Source organism: Uloborus diversus, chromosome 7 (genome assembly GCF_026930045.1).
Source record: "Uloborus diversus isolate 005 chromosome 7, Udiv.v.3.1, whole genome shotgun sequence".
Lineage (NCBI taxonomy): Eukaryota > Metazoa > Arthropoda > Arachnida > Araneae > Uloboridae > Uloborus > Uloborus diversus.
In genome coordinates, this window is record NC_072737.1 from 150289611 (window position 1) to 150310231 (window position 20621).

Consider the following 20621-nt stretch of genomic DNA (forward strand, 5'->3'; position numbering starts at 1 on the left):
AAAGATGCTCAAAAAATTACTCTTATTTTTATTTGTTTGCATATTTTTCATTTGGTAGAAAATAAATTTTCGGGTACATAAACGGTTTTGTTGACTGCAGAATTACTAGACGGCAGCACTAGTCAATGACAAAGCACAATTTTCAATTATTGACGTCATTGATTCTACTATTCGACTTCTGGATTTGTTTGGTTACTGTTTGGGAATTATTCGCTCGTGTTTTCGAATTTTTTTTGAAATAAAATTTATTGGTTAACTACTGCTACTTTTGCGAGAGAAAGATTGTGTTGTGCTTCATGTCAAATTGAAATTTAGAAAGTAAGTAGACCTGTTAAAAAGTGCGTATTTCTTCCAACTATCTTTGCATGTAAACAAACCTCTGTTTATGGTTAATATTTCGTAAATATTACAATTCAAGTTCAAGATTTATTTATTTTCTGCTTATTCTTTCATACATTTTCGTTAATTTTATTAGGGATCAGTTAGACAAAAATTTAAAACGACGGATAGTAATTTTCACGTATTTCCATTATTTAAGTATGTAGCTCTGAAATTAAATATCTCATACATTTGACAGTTTCCCCGCCTGCTTCAGTTCCTACATTGTCGTCATTACTTTCCTTGAGTACCCTCTGCTGCCCAATTTGTTAAAAAGTACTCTAATTTTTACATACCAGCAATTATTAGATTAGGTTAGTTCTAAGTTTTTATTGAACTGTTCTTGTTTATGCTCATTCCTGAACTTGTAAGAAATTGTACATTCTGTACTTGTTGTAATTTACATAATTAAAGTAATGCTTCCATGCAAAATTTTTAACCATCTGATTTTTTCAACTCTTTTTATATTACGCATTTAGTTTTTACTGAAATAATTCTTAACTCAAGGGAAAGAGTTTGAACTGGAGTATTGTAAACAGTTTTAAAGCAATGTGGAATAAATTGTGTTTATGCTCTTAATTGGTTTATTAGGATTTTTGGTATTTATGCTCTTAATTGGTTAATTAGGATTTTTGGGTTAAGAACCCAGGGCCGATCCTAGCAGGTGTGCAGAGTGTGCGGAAGGGCGGCCAAAGCAAGGGGCGGCCGCAGGCCGCATCATATAGTTCTTATAATGAAGCGAAATTCCTCAAGAATTTCTCACAAGATAACTTATAATTAGTCGAATAAATATGCTGAATTTTAAATGTTCAATTATCAAAGTAAGTGTCGATTTCCCGACAATATAGCATAGTTTAGGAAAAATAGAATGTTTGGGAACATTGTGTTGGTTCATTGTCCATTAATATTTTCTCTTTACACACAATGCTTCATTTGGTTGCAAAATTTGTGACAGAACCGGTAATCAGGCATGGATACAGGGGAGTTTGAAAATGGCCTCCTCATGAAGCATGAAAGGGTGCCTTCTAAAAGGAGCACGCACTGAGGGCAGCCACTAATGTTTACCCCCCAAGCTTTTATAGATTTAAACAATGAAGACATATTTTATTTATTTAAAAAAAAAAGCTATACTGATTAGATACTCTTGCAAGCATCTCAAACAACAAATTCTGTGTTCAACAATCGTGGATGCATGGAAAGAAAGTGGAAAATTGCAACAACTTTGAGAGTCAAACATATCTGAATGACGAACTAAAATTTTGTAATTTCCCCCCTTTACGGAAATTTTTTCTAATTATAATCCCGAATGAACTGCCCGGTTTCAGATCAGGTAGGAGGACAGGCCCGGAGCTCTTGCCCGGGGTAGCAAATTTAAACAAAGCTCCAAAAGGATGCCATGACCTCCTTGACGAGAATAAAGAAGGCTTAAAATTGCGTTTCTAGGACTTAAATTTCGGAAAATTTCGCTGGTTGAACCACTAATCTTTGATTCACCCCTTCCACCTTAACTTAATCAAACATAGCCTAAAAATGTTGGCTCCAAAATCCAAAATGTGTTTTTAGAGGACAGCCCTTCCTACTGTCCTCAAAAATTGCTTAATGACATTTTTTGGATTTCTTTATCGAAATTTTTGCGATGAACTTTTTGCGATTACTACCAAAGACAGTACCAATTGGCATCTTTAGAGAGGCCCCCTAATCCCTCCCCCTCTCACTTAATTTATTGAAAAACAAACTAAAGTTGCATTTTTCAAACACCAGTTTCAAGAACTTTCGGGGAAGGACCCCGGATCCCCCTTTTCTCCAATGCAATCACTATACCTCAAAACTTCGTTTTTAGACGGTTCCGTGGAGCCACAGAACCCTTCCGGCCTAAACTAGCCTGAAATTGACTTCAGTTTCAAAAAACAGTTCGTGAGGGCAAACTTGAAGCCCCGCCCGCTCTTAGTCCCATCGTTATCAAACAATGCCTAAAATACGTTTTTGGGACTTCCATTTCTAAAAAATTCCGGAGGAAAACTGCTTGGCCTATGTAACTTTCTACCGCCCTAGGGTATACCCATCAGTCGTCGAGGTACAGTAGACAAAAGTCTATAGTTGTATTTTTCCGATATTAATATCGAAAAACATGCGTTAAGATCCGCCGAAGCTTCCCAGTTTCGTTAACGTCACCAAAGATAGTATAAAATTGCACTTTTAGAAACATCCACTTGGGAGCCACAAAACCCTTCCTTCTAAAAAATAGCCTATAAAGGATTTTAGTTCTGAAAAATATTTCGGTTCGGAATATTTTCACTTTTCTCCTATTGTTTTCAAATATAAGCCAAAAATGGGTTTTTGAAACAATAGTGCCGAGAAAATACCGGAGTAAAGTCACTAAATCCCATACTATCACCAAAGACAGCCTAAATTTGCGAACTTCAATTTCGAAAACTTTCGATGGGAGACGATTGAATATCCCTCCCTCTAGCAACGTCAACAAAGGTAATCCAAAATTGCTTGATTAAAACTTCAGTTTCGGAAAGAGCACCGATAATTCCTACGCTACGGTCACAAAAATAGCTTCAAACTGATTTCAATTTGACAGAATTTTAGGAAAGAACTGCAACATTACTATCACCTGAAGTTTCGAAAAAGTTCCTAAAATTGCGATATTTGACGTCAATTTCGAAAATTTCTCCATGCACCTTGAATATATTCTTTTGTCCTTGCAACCGAACACAACCAAAGATTAACTAAAACTATTTTTCATTCGCCAATTTCTATAATTTTCTCAGAGCAATCCCCCCCTCCCCGCTACCCCTTCCTCCGTCCTTCCTCTGATGTCACCGAAGACAGACTATAAAATGCGTTTTTAAGACTAGTAAATTTTGGTATCTATTACTTTCTTACAAGATATAAATTGTACCTGAGGAGTTTCTTATTATAAAACTTTTCTTCCTTTTTATAAGTTCATCATTCTTCTGTTTTTTTTCCTTTCTTTTTAAATTAGAACTTAGTACAGAAATTTGAAGAAAGATTTATATAGATGTTAAAGATTAGTCAAAATATGCAAATTACTCTTGAGGAGTGGCACATCAGGTCTTTGCACACGGGCGGCCTACACCCTAGGATCGGCCCTGTAAGAACCTTTACTGCGTTACTGTGCCATAATACTCTTACACTAATGATTGTGCACAGGATCATGAACTCAAATTTGTTTTGGGAGGGGTCAAAGCTGAATATTATGAAAAGTTTCGGGGATATTTCGATAATTGGGAATCTGGTGCAGTCGTCTCATTTTTGGCAGAAATAATTTTATTTTGGTAACCCTGCTGATTTATAGTAACCCTATGTTAATAGTTGTTCCAGGACTCTTTGTTTAGATTTGCGAAGAAAAATACCTCATGTGCAGGCGCTGAAGCCAAAAATTAACGCCAATGAAGAAAAATCGCCAGATTCCCAATTATCGAAATATCCCCAAAATTTCCAAATTAAGCTTGAAAATATTAAAATCCTTACTCACCAATGAGTAGTTTTTATTTATTTTGGAAAGGAAGCAGAGCACCTTTGACCTCCCCTTAAATGCACCCTTGATTATGCAATATAACTTTCAAAATTTGTTCTTAATACAGTGAAGTCCCTCAACAAGGAGCTCCAAGGGACCGAAAAAAATTTCATTGTAACGGAATTGTCGTAAAATTTTCTTCATTTTTATAAAAATGCAATTTTACAAATTAGCACTCTCATATAATCAAATCAGCGACATTTACTGTTTACTAATGATCTAAAAAATGAGTATTACACATTATTTATTCTAAAAAAAAACAAAGAGAAAAATATTGAGCACTTTTGAACTTTTATTCATCAGTCATCTTCACAAAAAGTGTTATTTTGTACAAGAAAATTGCTCCCAGAGAACATTGTAAAACATACTAATATGTGAACGGCACCTACATCACAAGAAAAGTTGACAATTTACTGACCCCTTTCGAAGTCGCAAGGTAATTTAGGTTTAGTGCGCAGAAATCGACTATGCTTCGCTAGACACTGGTTTTTGTTGTCATACATTAACTTACGCTTCAGCATGAACAGATTTCCACCTTTGAATGATTCTATTCCAAAAGTACAAATAGTGTTTTCACATTACAACTTGTGAAAGTGTTTTTAGTTTCCGAAAACAGCATTAAGAAAAAATATTCTTACTGAAGTTGAGATAAATATTTCCTTGTAACGAGTTTTTGAAAAAAAAATGCTTCATTTAAACAAGATTTTTTTATACATTATCTTGATGGGTTTTAAAATGGGACCAAACATTTTGTTGGTTGTATCGGTATTTGTTGTAGCAGGATTTCACTGTACATCTAAATTTAGGAAGTCTAAGCTGACATTTACTAGTAAGTATACGGTGTTCTAAAATAGTTTTAAATGCCGAAGATATTCTCAACTTCCATTATTTACCTGCAGCTCAGTTATGACTTTTCTCGACTGATGAGCCCAAAATAAGGGTGGGTGAAACTGAAGTCTCGATAATGCAACTGAACCATTCGGTATTTACGTGTAAAATGTTTATATTTGCTGTTAGTTAAAGTCATTAAAAATTTCAGTTCGAAATAAAGAATTATTGCTGGCACATTTTTCAGAGCTACAAGTTTAACACCTTTCTCAATGCAAGAAAATGAGCTTATGGATGAAAAGAGATTAAGGGAAAAGGCATTAACATAAGAGCTGGGAATGGTCCGGGTTTTTTAGTTTTTCCAGAAATATAAACTATAGTTTGTTTCCACTACCTCAAACTGTACACAGGACATGATTAATGCACGGTCCTGTGGGTCCGTGGACCTGGGCACCAAAAGAGGGTAAATTTATTTATTTCTATCCTTTTTTTGAAGCTCGTACTTTGATAACGTGCAGGTTTTATTGTGAGTGGGGCACCGAATTGGACTAGGACCTGGGCCAGGGCCGGATTTAGGGGAGGGCAGGCGAGGCTACTGCCCCGGGGCTCCCACAACAAAGGGGCCCTACAATAAAATTTTTACAAAATATCTTAACTTTCACGGGTCAAAAGTATCGAATATATACATAATCTATAAAATATTCGGATAAAAATATTCAAATATATATCAAAGTATTGGATATTTTCGAAAAATGATGATCTTTTTGAACCCTGATTAGGGGCCTCCACACTTCCAAATCCGGCCCCGACCCGAGCACTATTTTGGTTTGATCGAACCCTGACTATACATGGAAATTTTACATCTCTGAACTCATATTTACTGGTTGCAAATATCAACATGCATACTAAAGATATTCAGGTTCAATTATATTTTGACATAAGCTCCAAACCCTCCTCCCGCCCCCCTTTTTTTGAACTTCCATAATCCTCTTAAAGTCCTCAGAAAACACACATTTGTAAGTTTCTTATAAGGCAGACAACCAGATTGTTTTCATTCTGTGTGTTTGGAAAAGAAAAAAAAAGGCAAACTCAACATATAAACTATACCTGTATCGTCTGAAAAGTCTAGCAGTAAAAAAAAAACTGGATAACAATTTTAAAAAAAACTTTGGCTAGATATTGAGTTCGCCTTTTGTTTCTGCAACACCTCATACCATATGTTGATTTTCTGTTTGTGAGAGTGAAATAGAAATTTTTACACTATGAGATATTTATTCATTTTTGTTATTTTGTGTTATGCTTTTTAATAACAAAATAAATGATAATTCAACATCTGTTTTGAAGTAGCACTTAGTAATTAAGTTCATAGGTGAACTCTTTTTACTGTAAAAGGGGTTTGCTGAATTTATTTTAGCTAGGGGTGCCCACAGGGACGTAACTACGTCATTTTCGAACAGGGGAAAGGCCTCGTTTCGGCGCCCCCCCCCCCCACACACACACAAAAAAAAGAAATCCCCGAGAAACTTCATAATGTCAACACTAGAGCAAAATTAAAAATTTGGAGATAACCAATGCAAATGGTAGGAGAACCCCCCTCTTCTGTCTTGGGGCAAGAGATAGTACTAGTAGCCCTGGTAGGTGCTGCTGTACAGTATGATTTAGAAAAAAAATTAATGAAAGCTTACCTAGGCTATACGCATTTTACTCAAAACTTGAAAATATTCACTTACATCGCTTTGTTTCTCACTGAGTCATATGAGCCAAGGACGAATTTTACACAAAATGCATTTGCAATTTATACATGTCTTGTAATGTAACTTTGCGGTACACCGTGATTGAGTACTCTTTAACCAGTAGAACAAATAGATTTAAATAACATTCTATTTGGTATCATTTTTTCACCGTTTCACGACTGGAAGCCATATTTGAATTAGGCAGTGATAAAGGAGTCCGCTGCCTATAATGCCATGAGCCTTATAAATGCAACATCTGAGAAACAGTTAATAGAAAAACAGAAACCTAATGTGCTTGAGATCAAAACTTTTTCTGTTAACCTTAAAAAAAAAAAAAACACATGTCTTAAAAATGTTAAATTTTATATGTTTTCAGTGCGCTTCCGTTTATTACAGTACAACTTCATTTTTCCGAACTAGCAGGGACCAAAGGCAATCCGGATAACGAAAATCCGGGTAATTTGTAAAACACATTCGTAAATAAGCAGACTTATCTTTTATAACAGCAAACAATGCTGTAACAAAATTACATAGGATTGTTACTCGCAAACACTTATTTATTTTTAGTTCAGCTGCTGTGGTGTAGGAATGACACTCCAAATATGCCATGTTGTTTATAAGATGACTATAATTTATTGCACGTCCTACCTATGCAGGTGTTGTGTATTTAATCAAAATAAAGAGCAAATATTTGGTACATTGACAGTTTCGTTCCGGCTATCATAATTTAGAATTATATCATTTCAGTGAATATATTTTTTAACTTTAAAAATTTGATCTGGATAAGCCGTAGATCTGGATAAATGGGGGCAAGATAAACGAGGTACTACTGTAATTATAAATATGCATAAAAAATATCAAAGGAAAGTTCAATAACTTTAGAGCCGTAAAAAATAGCTGATTTCTGACACATTGATTGAAGTTGATGATTTAAGCATGTTTAAAACATTGTGTGAGTGGAAAAATGTATTGAAACTAAGTCGAAAATTTATCGTTTTAGTTCAATTTATCCTCAAAATAACCCTAATATTTTCTAAAGAGAAATTGGCAGCCTCCCGAACTTTAAATTGAATCTTCATTATTATAGTGTGAATTTTTTTTTTCCCAAGAATGAGAAAAATTATAAAATTCAACAAATTTGTATTACATCATTCAAATTATATGAACAATGCCTTACCTACTCTCCTAACGTCTTTAGCAGTTAACCACGATGATAAATAAGATGAAGATTGTTGGGGGCCTCTTTTTCGTGGTCTTTGGCTCTCTTTCTGAATTCAGCTTCAAATAGTTTTTTCGACAAGATGAGTAAAAAATATCCTGAGAACGGAGTAAAACGCAGAAAAAAAGTTTGTGGTACGAGCTAGAGAAGATACTCTTTAGAGAATGATTCTGTTGGACAAAGATAGTGGCTCCAATTTCTAAGCCATGGGCTACAGCCAAGGGAACAGTAATGATTTTCCCTCAGGCCTTTGGGGTGGGGTAGACAAGTTCTCGTCATTGTAAAAGCTGAGAGGAAGACATGTTGACAGCTTTATGATGTTTAATTGTAGAAAAAGGACATTTGAGCATTTCCGCTGTTTTGTATTGGTGTGTACTTCCCTCAGCTTTGCTCTCATATTCCTCCTCCCAGAGGAAAATTCTTAGCTAAGATATAACAAGTATTGGACACTCTGAGAAAACACATTCATGCTATTTACTGCGCCCTCCTACTCTCTCTCTGTCTATCCTTCCCACTCTTTATCCACATTAAACCAGGCAAACATTCTGCCAGTGACTGCACAGCGTGTTGATTCTTTTCTTTTTTTTTTTTTTTTTTTTTTTTTGGGGGGGGGGGGTGGGTTCTAATAACTTGTCCATTTTTCAAAAATTAAATTTAAGCATTTATTTAGTCAGTTTAGCGCCCCTAAAATCTAGCGCCCGGGACACGAGCCCCGTCTGTCCCCCTCTAGTTACATCCCTGGGTGCCCACTATGGTAGGGGGGGTCATAGCAGAGACTGCGCCATTAAAATGTGGGGGTGTTGAGGGGCATTTTTTACTTTTTTGGGGGGCTCTTTGAAATTTTTAGGCGGGCCTTGCCTTTAGGGGGGTTGGCACCCGTTTTAGCTAACCATTTTTAAGGCTTATTATTATTATTTTTTCTTCAGGGGTCGATCAAGGTTTTATTTTTTAGTCTGCATTTTGTGAATTGAAAAAGCAAAATATTTTGATAAATTTTCTTTATTTTTGAAAAAAAGAAATTATTGTGAATTTTATTTATTTTTTCCTGGAAAATTATTAGGTAAAATTTTAAATGCATACAATGTTTTTTCCTTAAATAAATCTGATAGGATACACAATAATCTTCTTTCAATCACAAAATATATTGAAAAAAGAATTAACTCTGAAATAGATTCTCAGAACAAAAGAATTTTCAAATTTTGTCAAAAATGATATAATAAATTTAATGGCAAAGAGGGAACCATTTAAACAGCTTTCAGAGTTTTTTTTTTTTAAATTTAGATACTGGTGTTTTTTAATTAAAAAATTTAGCTTTAAACACAAATAAAATGATGAAGCATTTAAGTGCTTATTTTAAAAGCTAGTAGTTTTCCAAAAAAATAGGCAACTACCATTAAATTTCTTGGGTATTGAAATTAAATTAAAATAAATAATTATCAGAATAAATAACAAAATTAGTCATTCTAAGCCTGCATATATGAAAATAACTTCCATCCTTTGCAAAGATTGATATTAGCATGATACAAACAGAGTGAAATGTCAGAACACAGTCATTTGAAAGAGATGATCACCAAAATATTAGGAACGGCTACAAACAAATAATGAAAAAAAATCTCAAATTTGCGTAATTCGCAACATTTCTTCGGCTTTAAAAATAATTTTTTAAACAATGAAAATTCCAGAATTTTCATATTTTATCGGCATCTTAAACGCCCTTAATTAACTTTTTAGAAAAATTTTATTTTAAAAAATCTTTATAAATTCAAGATAAGAAACTTAATAATAATTTCTACAAGCGATACTGGTGTGGTTTGCATAGACTCTGATGCAAATGGGTTAAAATTCTGGAGTGGGCGTGGCAAAATGACGCATGCGCAACCTTGCAATTTACACAATATGAAGTATAAGAAGGGAATTATTAGTGTTCGAGTGATAGAAACTCATAGTTAGCAAAAACCAGCGAGTTTTTAAAAAGCGTATGCAATCAACTTTTGATATGCGTTAAAAATCGGGGCTAACGTTTAAAAAGCAGCTAAAATTTTAAGAGAAATCTAAAATTTTAGAAAGGGTATTTTTAATTACTAATAAAACGAATTCTAAAGCCTGAAAAATAGAATTATTTCAAAAAAGAAAAAAGTTGATGAAAAAGTTTAGTATTTAGGGATGTAGTCTTAGCTGTAGCAATAGGCTATGTGGATCAGCAGAGCGGACCACAATATGGCCGGCGAGCCGTTGGTTGGGCACCACTGATTTTTTTCATACCATTGTTGTTGAAGTCCAATTGTATTTAGCAATATCAATTTGTTTGATAATTCCGAAAAATGATGATAGTGAAAATATGGTTAATGCGCGTTGAATCAAAATGAGCAAATTAACTTCTTGCTTTTCTTTTAACACGCATGCTTTTTTTTTATTTGGATCACTGTTAACTTAATGCTAAGCTTCATTGGGAATGCTGTTTCGTATCCGTTTTCTCATTTTCAAAAACCAGAGATAGTTTTAACACCAATTCCACGCATTGAAAACATTCCTCAAAAAAAATTAGTCTGCTTATTTTTGCGCTTTGTATTTTAAGTAAAATTTTCCATCTTGAGAGTTTGGGGAAGGATAAAAGACAATAGATATTTAAAAAATATTACATTTGAATGTTTTTGCATTTTATTTATTCATTTATCCATAAATGTCAAACATTCTAAAGGTAAAAAACTCTAAATTGTACCCTTTTTTTTAAATTATGGAATTGATCACCACCCCAGTAGCAGAAACTTTCTATTCAGTCTGCGACACTATTTTGGGGAGTTGAAAATAATCTGCAGCATTTTTATTAGTTTTATTTTAAGTTTTCATAAAATACACAAGTCCCTTGTAAAGGTTAAGACTCAGAAATTTTCCAACTGGCCAGTGGCCACTAGATCCGAAAAACTTTGTGAACACGACTGTCGCCGAGTTTTAAAGTATAAAAGGCGGAGGGGGGCAATTTTCGCTACTTTCATGAAAATAAATAGAACTCTATGAAAAACAATTATCCAATACATATTCATTTAAAGATGGAAAATTTAAGTTAAAATAGTTTTTAAATGTTTTTTTTTTTCAAAAATGAATAAATAAATTAGTAAATTTACTAATTTATTTATTTATTTATTTTGACTCTTTTATGAGAAGTTGGCAGAAAATTGCATTTTAGATGAATGTTTTAGTTTATGGCAAAGCTTCCAAAGCAATGAGGATCAAATACAATTGTGCAGATAATAATTCACCTTTTTCATGAAAATAATTAAAAAAACATGATTTATTGTACATTTTATGTTATCTTCAATAGTTTGTATTGAGATTCACATCCTATTCTGTTTTTGGAAACTTAGGCAAGTAATAGTCTCGTCTATTTCCATCTTGCGAATGACCAAACATGGCGTCTACGAGGAAAATTCATGATTATAAATAGATTTTTGAATTTGTTACATAAAAGTAGAAATAAATTCAAAATCCTTAAAAAACTACAATTAATTATACGAAATAGTCAGTTTTTAGCACATTAGCCTCTAAATCAATGAAGATAAGATCCAAAGATAAAATTTTGCATTTCTCAAGACAATAATTAAGAATTATCCGAAAAAAATGGCACATTTTGCATAATTTTCAACAGTTTTCATTGCAATAACATCCAATTTTTGTATATGAAAACGTAGGCACTTAAAGAGTCTTGTGTACCAACATCTTGGGAATGACGAAACATGGCGACAATGCCAAAAATTAAGGTATAAATTTTTGAAATTGTTGTAAAAAAATAATTTTAAAATTAAAATCCTCATGAGACTACACTTTACTTGAAAAGTTTTTAGCGCTTTTGCGTCCAAAGCAATGGGGATAACGTGAAATTTTAAATAGAAAATTTTGCATTTCCCAAACAAAATTATTTAAAAACAAATCAGAAAAAAAAAAAGATTTGCAGCACATTTTAGTTATTTTCATTAGTTTTCAGTTAGATAAAACATCCAATTCTGTTTTGTTTTTGAATACTTTGGCACTTAGAAGCATCTTATCTATACTTCGATTTTGTTTATAACCAAATATGGCGACTGTGTTCCTAGCTGAAATGCTGAAGCATCCATCGCATTTCCGGTCAAAAAACGATCTTTGCCAAAAGTTGTACTTTCTTTTCTTTCATTTATTTATTTATTTTTTTCTTTCTTTCCTTTTGTTTTTTGGTAAAATTATCTGCAGGCCGCTGAAAAATCTGCGACGCACGTCTCGCGTCTCGCAGTTTCTGCTACTGGGATCACCACAAGTATACCTAGTCTTTACTATTGCACTCTTCCAAAATGAATTTTCGTCATCCAAAAGGAAGATTTTAACTCCTTGAAAAAAAAGAAAAAAAAAAAAAAAAAACTCTAGCAATATATATGACATTTTTCATTTCAAGGTTGTCTCAAGATTTCGTAATTAAAAGAACTATCATTATTGGATTTTTTTTCCCATTGATTCTTTTGCAAAATTTAATTTCAACATTAATGTTGAAAGAAGACCCGTTTAGAGTGATTTTGAATTTTACAATGATATTATAATCATGTATTTGATACAAAATATTCATTTGAGTGATTATCAGTGGCGGATCTACGATTTCTCCGAGTCGGGTTAAAACCTTGGAAAATTGCCTCTTCTACCAATCTTCCTTCACTTTTTTGTATTGAATTTCAGGGAAAAAACACAGAAATAGGGTGAATTTGCCGTAGCCCTCCCCCTAGATTAGGCACTGGTGGGTTAAATTCATATTAATATGCGTGAGTTGTAATTTCTGTAATTTATCTACATGAACTCTAATTGCTTTTTGAACTTCCCTACATTAACAACATATAATTTAAGATAACTTAAGTATAAATGCAGAATTAACCTTCAAGTTCAATTGAAGTTTTAATTGATTAATTTATTTCTAATTTATTAATTACTAATTTAATAAAAATAGGTCGAAAAAATTCGAGTATACACCCGAATTTTAAGTTTTTAAGATAGAGTAGGTGTGCTAAACGAAAGGAAAAAATATAAACACCTCAAAAAGTTTTTTTTTTTTTTTTTAAAGAGAGAATATAATTGTAGCATATGTGGGGAAAGTGTATCATGTATGTGCTGTCAATTGAAAAATTCATTTGTCAAACCCTCAGTCTTGTTCAAATTGTAATCAACTTAGAGCTACATGCCATTTCTTTAAATTAATATCATTTGTTAAATTAAATCTCTTCCCAATGAGGAAAATTTAGCGATTTACAAATAATTCATCATTACCATTTTGTTTCCTCAATTCGGAAAACTAAAATAAGCTGTCTATAAAAAATAACTCAATGTAAAAAGACAGCTCAAATGAGTATGGGGCAGTGAGAAGCAAAGGAATGAAAGTGAACGTTTTAAAGATTTGAGTAAAACGCGTTTGAAGTTCAGATGTTAGGTAGGCTTTCACTGATTTTTTTTTCTTCTAAATCATGCAGTTTAGCGGCACCTACCAGGGCTACTGTTACTATATCTTGCCCCAAAGCAGAAGAGAGGTTCTATCATTTGTCCTGGTTATCTGAAAATTTTTAATTTTGTCCCTTACATCCCTTTGCTTCTTACTGCCTCATATATGAGAGAGGAAAAACATAAAGTTATTTTACTTTCATTTTTGAAATATTAATCAAAAATTACCTCTTGTGGTATCCTAGGTTGAATGTACTCATAGTTGACTTCCAGTTTAGATTCCTGGGTTGGAACTAATGTATCTGAATAATAGCTCCCATAATCACTAGAGATGCTATTTCTAAACGACAAGTCATCTGTACTGGATGTGAAAGACCTTACTGACCCTGTGTTGACAGAATCAAATCCAGGGTTGACTGTGACTGATTTGATTTCTAAATCCATTGGATGTATTATTTCAAGTTTGGCTCTTGGTTTTTCAAAGTGGTCATTGTATTTCCAAGCTTTGGGGTTTGGGCAGTTAGGATCAAATGCGCCAGGTGTTTCGGATTCTTTACGGATTTTGAGCAGTTTCTTTATGGAAAATTTTTTCCTTGCCCGTGCACCATCTTCTGCGTAATTGATGGCCATTTGTTTACACTTTGAGTACTGAGTCAAGAGGAAGGAACTTTTAGAGGTTTTCGGATATTTCGGTGGTTGCTCATCCGTCAAGTTGTATCCATTCAGATTCCACGAGGCGTATCCCGTTTCTGTGTCTTGAGAAGAATTCGAAGTTGTGGAAGATGCCGATGAGAAAGTCGCAACTTCTCCCTTGAAGCTGGAGAACGTATGGGTTGCTACTGGGGACGAGTTTTTGTCTGCACAACTTGGGGGGTCTTCTAAAGGTGGATCTGGAATTTTCGGAGGAAGTGGCGCTTGGCGCTTCATATTTCCGTTACAGTGGCGAACTTGTTCCAATTCCATTGCAAGAGCTGCTAATTTAGATTCCCGAACAGGAATCGATTTCATTGTCAGTTCGTGTTCTTGTATTTTTGAGTCTATGTTCACTTCATGATAGATATTGCTTTCAGCATAATGATCTATCAATGTTGATGGTTCTGGCTCTTCAATGACAGAGGAATAATATTCACCATGAACAATATCACTTTCTGACTTTCTTTTGTTTAGATGATTAAAGTTATCATAATTACATTTGCTGTTGGAATTATTTTCATGCTGTTTCGAATTTGATTCTGACACCTGTTTGGATGGCTTCGCTGGAATTTTCGGTTTCGGTTTATAATGTGCTTGATCTATTTTAATACATTCATCCTCAAATTTTGTCTCATTCTTCCCATCGTCAACATTCTCTGTTTCTTCAGACTCATTTTCCACACTTTTTTCTCCATTAACGATGACGTTTATTGATATTTGACTTTTGCGAAGCTCATCCGACGATGATGACGATGACGAATCACTCCTAGAAATAAACAAGTCCGATGCAGGGCCGTAGATAGCACTAGGTTTTGATGATGCACTGCCATTGGAAACAATTCCATGCAGGAAGGATGCGCGGGGCTCTACATTCAGAGGGGCATCGTCCGTCGAGCAGTCTGCACGTTCCTCTTCAGAGCCATCATCTCGAACAGGCTGAATCGTACCGTTTTGGTCAAATTTTTCATCTATCGAATTCATTTCTTCTCTGCGCTCCATGTTTTCTTCCTCTTCCTTCATCTGCTGCCTGTTTGTGAGAGAAGTATTGATGGCCTGGAGTATTTGACCGGGAAGATTGCCCTCTTGCCACTCATTGCTACCTGACTCAGGTGAGTTCCTTTCCTGCCAAGTGTTCTCTTCGGCCGCGTCGGAAAGCATCCCAGGCTTTTTCTTCCCTTCACCACCGTCAGCCGGAGAGTTCTGAAGATCGGGCAGAGCTCCATTTATGAACGCCAAGCTATTTTTAGTCCCCACTTCCGAAACTGACTTCTTAACAAAGGTAACCTCTCCCGCGCCCGTTGCCGCTTGGTTCGTTTTATCGCTCGTGATTGCGACGTTTATCGAATCGTTATTTATTCTTGAATGGGCAGTTTGATTCGCATTTATTCCTACCAGGTTTTTCGAAACGGGAGTATCGATATTTTTCGGCTCACTCGTTCCGCATTCTATGTCTTTGTTTCCGCATTCTGGTTCATCGTTAGAATTATTTTCTGCCGAAAGTTTTTCTTTAGCTTCTTCGCGTTTGGATTTAGTGGGTAGCGTGGCCCTCTTTTCCTGCGACCCCCTGTCAATCTTCGACATCTGACTGACATTCGCGCTTCTCCTTAGAATCTTCCCGCCTAATTTTCGGTCGCCGGTGCCCGTTTTGCTCACATCCTCCCCGTTTTGGGTATTCGATTTCTTTTGTAGCAAGTTCGCGTTGTCCGAGTTGAATTCCGTGTTCTCTTTGGTTATCTTCGAGAACATTTTATCATCTTCCGTTTCTTCCGTGCTGTCACAAGTGGTTTCGCATTCGCCATCTGACGAAGCCATTTCCCATTCCAGCTCTTCTGGGCTAAAATCTCTTCCTCCATACCCAATGACCAGTGGTTCTTCTTCTTTAAAACCTACATTACTACCTCGTCTTGATTGTTGACCATTCGTTTCTACAGAAGAAACAGTTTTTTTGAGTATACCATGTAACGCACCATTCTGAATCGATTGCTGCATTTCCAAACTATTGCATTTCGAAAATTTTGTTTGGGTACGTACTATTTTCTTGTCAGATGTTTTCTCACTCGTCATTTCCCTATTCTTTTCATTTTTATTGCTGTTTTGAGCGTTTTTAGTTCTACATTTAATATCAGATTCGCGATTTTGATCTACATTGCATTTGTTATTTGTGCCATTTTGGATCGCAAAAACACTTCCATTTTTTAAAACCGTTTTGGTGGTCTGTGAAATATTTTCGCTGTCCGCTACTTTGCCGTTCGTCAAACATTTGCCTTTTGTCGGTTTCGACACTTCGTGAAGAATGTGCCCGTGTCCATTACATTCTGATGCGCTTTTTTTCTCTGTTCCATTCGGGGCTTTGTTAATTGTAAGAAGGCGTCCTTGAAAACCTTTCTCGAGATTGAAAGGCTGCGTGTTTTTTCCATTTTTCTCATTAATTAAAGATTTCCACGTAGTGTGGGGATTTGCGTTGCTCCTAGAATATACCGTACTTGCCTGAGATACGTATCTGCTGTTCAAACTTTCAGTCTGTATCGTATGAGATGTGTCGTCTTCTACTACCTCTGGATTTTCATGGTCCCCCACCGATTTAAAACAGTTCGAACACAGGTCTTTTTTCCACGCATTTTGGACAAAATTCTGGCAGATGACAGACATTTTCCCTGTTCTAATTCTTTTCCGTCATTATCGTTCTATTTCCGGTATTCTTGTTTTCCTGTGGAAAAATAAAGATATTTTATTTTATTTGTAAAGTTGGAGGATTTAGTTTACTAGAATTTCAATATAGATTCTAATAGAACATCTGATCCTGGAAGGTAAAGGGAACTAGGTCGCAAAAGCAAAATGAGCATGGGGGTTGAGTTTGAAGTTTTCTTTTGTAATGAATTTTTCTTGTAGCTTGTTATTTATGGCCTCGTGAAATTAAAATTTTCAGAGTAAAATTTTAATAATTCGTACCTTTGAATAGATTATAAAAAGTTGAGTGAAAATGGTGCTTAAATCTAAATTTTGAGTGACATGATGAATGAACATTGCTCTTTACCGTCCAGGTGGTAATATCAAACGAATACTTTAAAATAGCAGTCGGTTTTCTCAAAAACATTAATGAGAATTCCGGTCTCCCAATTCTTAAACATGTATATACTAGAAAATCGCCTGTCAAGATATGACGGGTTAAATTGCTTCTACATTTGAACGAAGAGTTACTGCATCCAGTTTAGCCTCGTCACAATAAAGTCTTTCCCTGCATTATATAATCTATATTATATATCTTGCATGACGACAAATACATTTACCTTCCACCCCTACTGCATTTATGAACTATTCCAGGCAATAGGGAGAGAACTTGTTATGCGTGTTGGCGCCAGTTTTTGTTTAGAAATAATGTTCTTTGTAATTCCAAGTGTCATTACGCTGCATAAATTAGATAAATTGCTACTTTTTCATTTTAGTTGTCTATCATTAGTTTATTTTTAGAATACCTAGTTATTTCATTTTAGATAAATTGTTCATTTTACACTTTAACTGTCTCTCATTAGTTAATTTATAGAATACCTAGTTATTTCATAGAATAACTATAGTCAAATTAATAACATATTACACACTTTAACGGACACGATCAGTTATTTCATGGAATAACTAGGTATTCTATAAAATAACTGCATTATATACTTTAACGGTAACATATGTTTAAGGTGTCTCAAAAACATTGCAACTAGCTGTCAGGAGAGGTCGATAACATCTAAAGGAATGACAAGTGCATTGGAACCCATGGTTGGAACTGTCAGGGGAAAAGTGATAACCAAAGTAGATCTGAAAGAACACAAGATATTAAGTAGGGGTACGAGGTACATGCAATACACCGACCGCCCGGCTATGTCATCTGTAGTTTCATCTTTGTTCTGGATCCAGTTTAGAATAGACCATTATAGGATAGAATATTATCCAGCTTAGAATAGACAATAACCGAGCTGAAGCATCACCTCCTGCAAGGATTCTGACTGGAGGTAGATATTACCTCATTGAGGCTGAGAGTAGGAATCATTTATTGAACACAACTAGTACAACTTGCGTGACTGGCTGAATACAGTGTATACTAAAAAAATTTCCTCCCGCTAACGCAATGCTTCTTGACACCGACGGAACGTTATAGTTGCCTTGCCCGACTAGATGGAGCTTATTGAGTTTCTTTGATTGTATTAGTCCAATGATAACTTCGAGCTTCTGTTGTAACGTTACGAACTGAATTCATCCAGTACCCTACTTGTAATATCCAATGAGTGTTTTTCATTGAACACTCTCTTGTGCACTTTCAGAAATTCTACCTCTTCTACCACTTTCACTTATAGTTTCCAGGAATGAGTTCAGTTATTACGCAACCGTCAATTTTTTAGAATGTTATCTGCCTTCCCCGAAAGTTGATCGCTACATTTACTCTGTAGCTGACTTCGATGTGTTTCAAGTTTTTTTTTTCATTTCAGGTCATGGGACGCATCCGAGGCCTTGAGCTTCAATTCAACTTAATTAAGGACCAACTGAAGTGCAGAGAAGACTGCATTGTCGTTGCCTTGCACTGCATCCTCATCAATGAAGGTCTTCAGTGCGTCGGGACCGGTGACATCTGGCCTAACCAACTGAAGGGCAGCGAGCTGTTGCCCTCAGATTGGAATGCAAATGCAGAAGTTTACTCTTTGCGATACACAGATGCAGCTCAAGAAAACAGATATTTATTGAAAGTCGTCAAAGCTGGACATTCGATGCATGTCAACGTTGCTCTCAACGAAACAAAATCAGCCACCATGTCTGTTAAGGTCGCCCAAGTAGTCAGTGATAATTTTAGCGACTATTCCGAAACTTATTTCGAGCTCGACCCTCTTGTGAAGAACTTCAAGGACAGCATCATGTCGCAGTTGAATCCTAAAGACAATAGTCCAAAACGCAAAATCCAAACAGATGGACCTGTAGATCCTTCTCCTCCACCTTCCATGCCTAATCCGGATTTGAGGTCCAGAAGTTCGCCAGGCTCTTTTGGACCACTTAGTGTTGGGCCACCTAGAATTGGTGGTCAAGACTTGGATCCTTTTGGAAGGGCAGAAGGAGGTATGCTGTTCGATCCCAGCAACTTTGGAATTCCTGCGCGTCCCTCTCTTTCCGATTTTGGTCGTGGGGGTTTGCCAAGGGGGGCCGTGCCTCCTGGCAGTAGATTTGATCCTATCGGACCCCCGATGCCCGGAGGACCTCGCTTTAATCCCAATCCTGATCACTACCGGCCCCCCGATTACGATGATTATTTCATGTAACAAGTCGACGTTAAAGGAATGATATTATGTTTGCTATTTTTCGAACTGCTGTTGATTTGTGTAAATTTTATTTGTTGAAACCTAATTGTATGTTCAGCATCATAATAAATATTTAAAAAAGGCCGAACCTCATGTGTTTCACTCTAAAAGCGTTCACGTTTGAAAGCTCTATATTTTGTCCATTCAATGTCAAAAAGCACGCCTAAAGAGAAACGTGGTATTTATTTAATACTATGAATTACATATTTTTACTGAAATTGAAGATTGTTCTTATTTCAAACTTCGAAACTGCTGAAAAAAATATTTTGTACTTTAAAAATAACGCACGCAGTAACTGCAACACGCAGGAATCATTTTTCTTAATACAAGAAAACTTTTCAAATTTTTGACTTCATACTAGGATACATCACAATTAAAAAAGCCAAAGTTTGAAATTCCGAGAATAAAGTGCAAATATATGCGCAAAAATGTCATACCCCCTGCAAATGGATTAAGCAAACGTTGATCTAGATTTGTTTCGATATAGAAACTCGTGTTGAACTAAAAAACGCATCTTTCTTGGCGGTAAAAAATCCTATTTTCAGTGCTTTATTCCGCCTGGATTTTCTTTGTGTTGTTGGGCGGAAGAAAGCATAAGCCAGCAGGTGTCAGAGTTGTTGAAGGTCGGCCAAAAAACACCTCCACAGGATCCTTTGCATGATGGATCAACGCCAACAACAATTTCTCTCAGTGTGAAGACGTCAAACAATACTAAAGGATTTATCATAAGCTTTTTTTTCGTGTGTGAATTGAACTTGAAATATATTTTGACGTGAACACGGGCCATCAGTTGCTTTTACAGTAGAACCTCCTATATTTAGATCAATTTTATAGATTTTTAAAAAAAAAATTTTTTTTCATACAAATAATAACTTTAAATTATGGTGCGCGCCTAACATTTGCTTTTTAACCTGCTTTCTCGTAAAAGTCGAACAAAAAAAGAATGAAAGAAGGCTTTATGCATCCTTAAAATACAGCTGAAAACAAAAAAAAGTTAAAAATAAATAAAATGATTTTAAAAATAAAACCTATTTAAAAAATAAAAATTGTGAAGTAAAGTTTTGAAATGGGGGAAAATGTGTCTCTCCAGGTGAAAATTCGGAACCCCATCCATTTCCCTAACGTTATCAGAGTTGGCCAACTTATGCGTCTTTAGGATTGCAATTTCTGGAAAAATTTAGGGAATAGTTAAAGAACCCCATCCTTTCTCTTAAGGGGAGGGGGGGGAGCAGTTTAGACGGGTTAAAAAATCCACTTTTTTATATCATAAAATGTTAGTAAAAGTAATCAAGACCATGTTGCCAAAATGTCAGAGAAAAACTCCAGTTTGTTCCAATCAGAGTTGGCAAAAACCCGTGTTTTTTTTAAAAGCCCATGGACCCAGGGTTTTTGAAATAAAACCCAAAAAACCCCAACTAAAGTTGGCTTTTTTTTAAAGAAATGTGGGT

The 20621-nt window shown here is 35.2% G+C and overlaps 2 protein-coding genes across 2 annotated transcripts in view; one reads left to right on the plus strand and one right to left on the minus strand.

Moving 5' to 3' along the window:
* Window positions 1–15690, minus strand: part of LOC129225677 (uncharacterized) — a 33851-nt gene extending 18161 nt beyond the window's left edge. The window contains exon 1 of the mRNA XM_054860151.1: window positions 13379–15690. Coding sequence (XP_054716126.1) covers window positions 13379–15655 — 2277 coding nt within the window. The 5' untranslated portion in view covers window positions 15656–15690. The remainder of the gene's footprint in view (window positions 1–13378) is intronic.
* LOC129225678 (proteasome inhibitor PI31 subunit-like) lies at window positions 179–19263 on the plus strand. Its single transcript, XM_054860152.1, has 2 exons — window positions 179–318; window positions 18316–19263. The coding sequence occupies exon 2, from the start codon at window positions 18319–18321 to the stop codon at window positions 19132–19134; it is 816 nt and encodes a 271-aa protein (XP_054716127.1). The 5' UTR covers window positions 179–318; window positions 18316–18318; the 3' UTR covers window positions 19135–19263.
* The last annotated feature ends 1358 nt before the right edge of the window (window positions 19264–20621 follow it).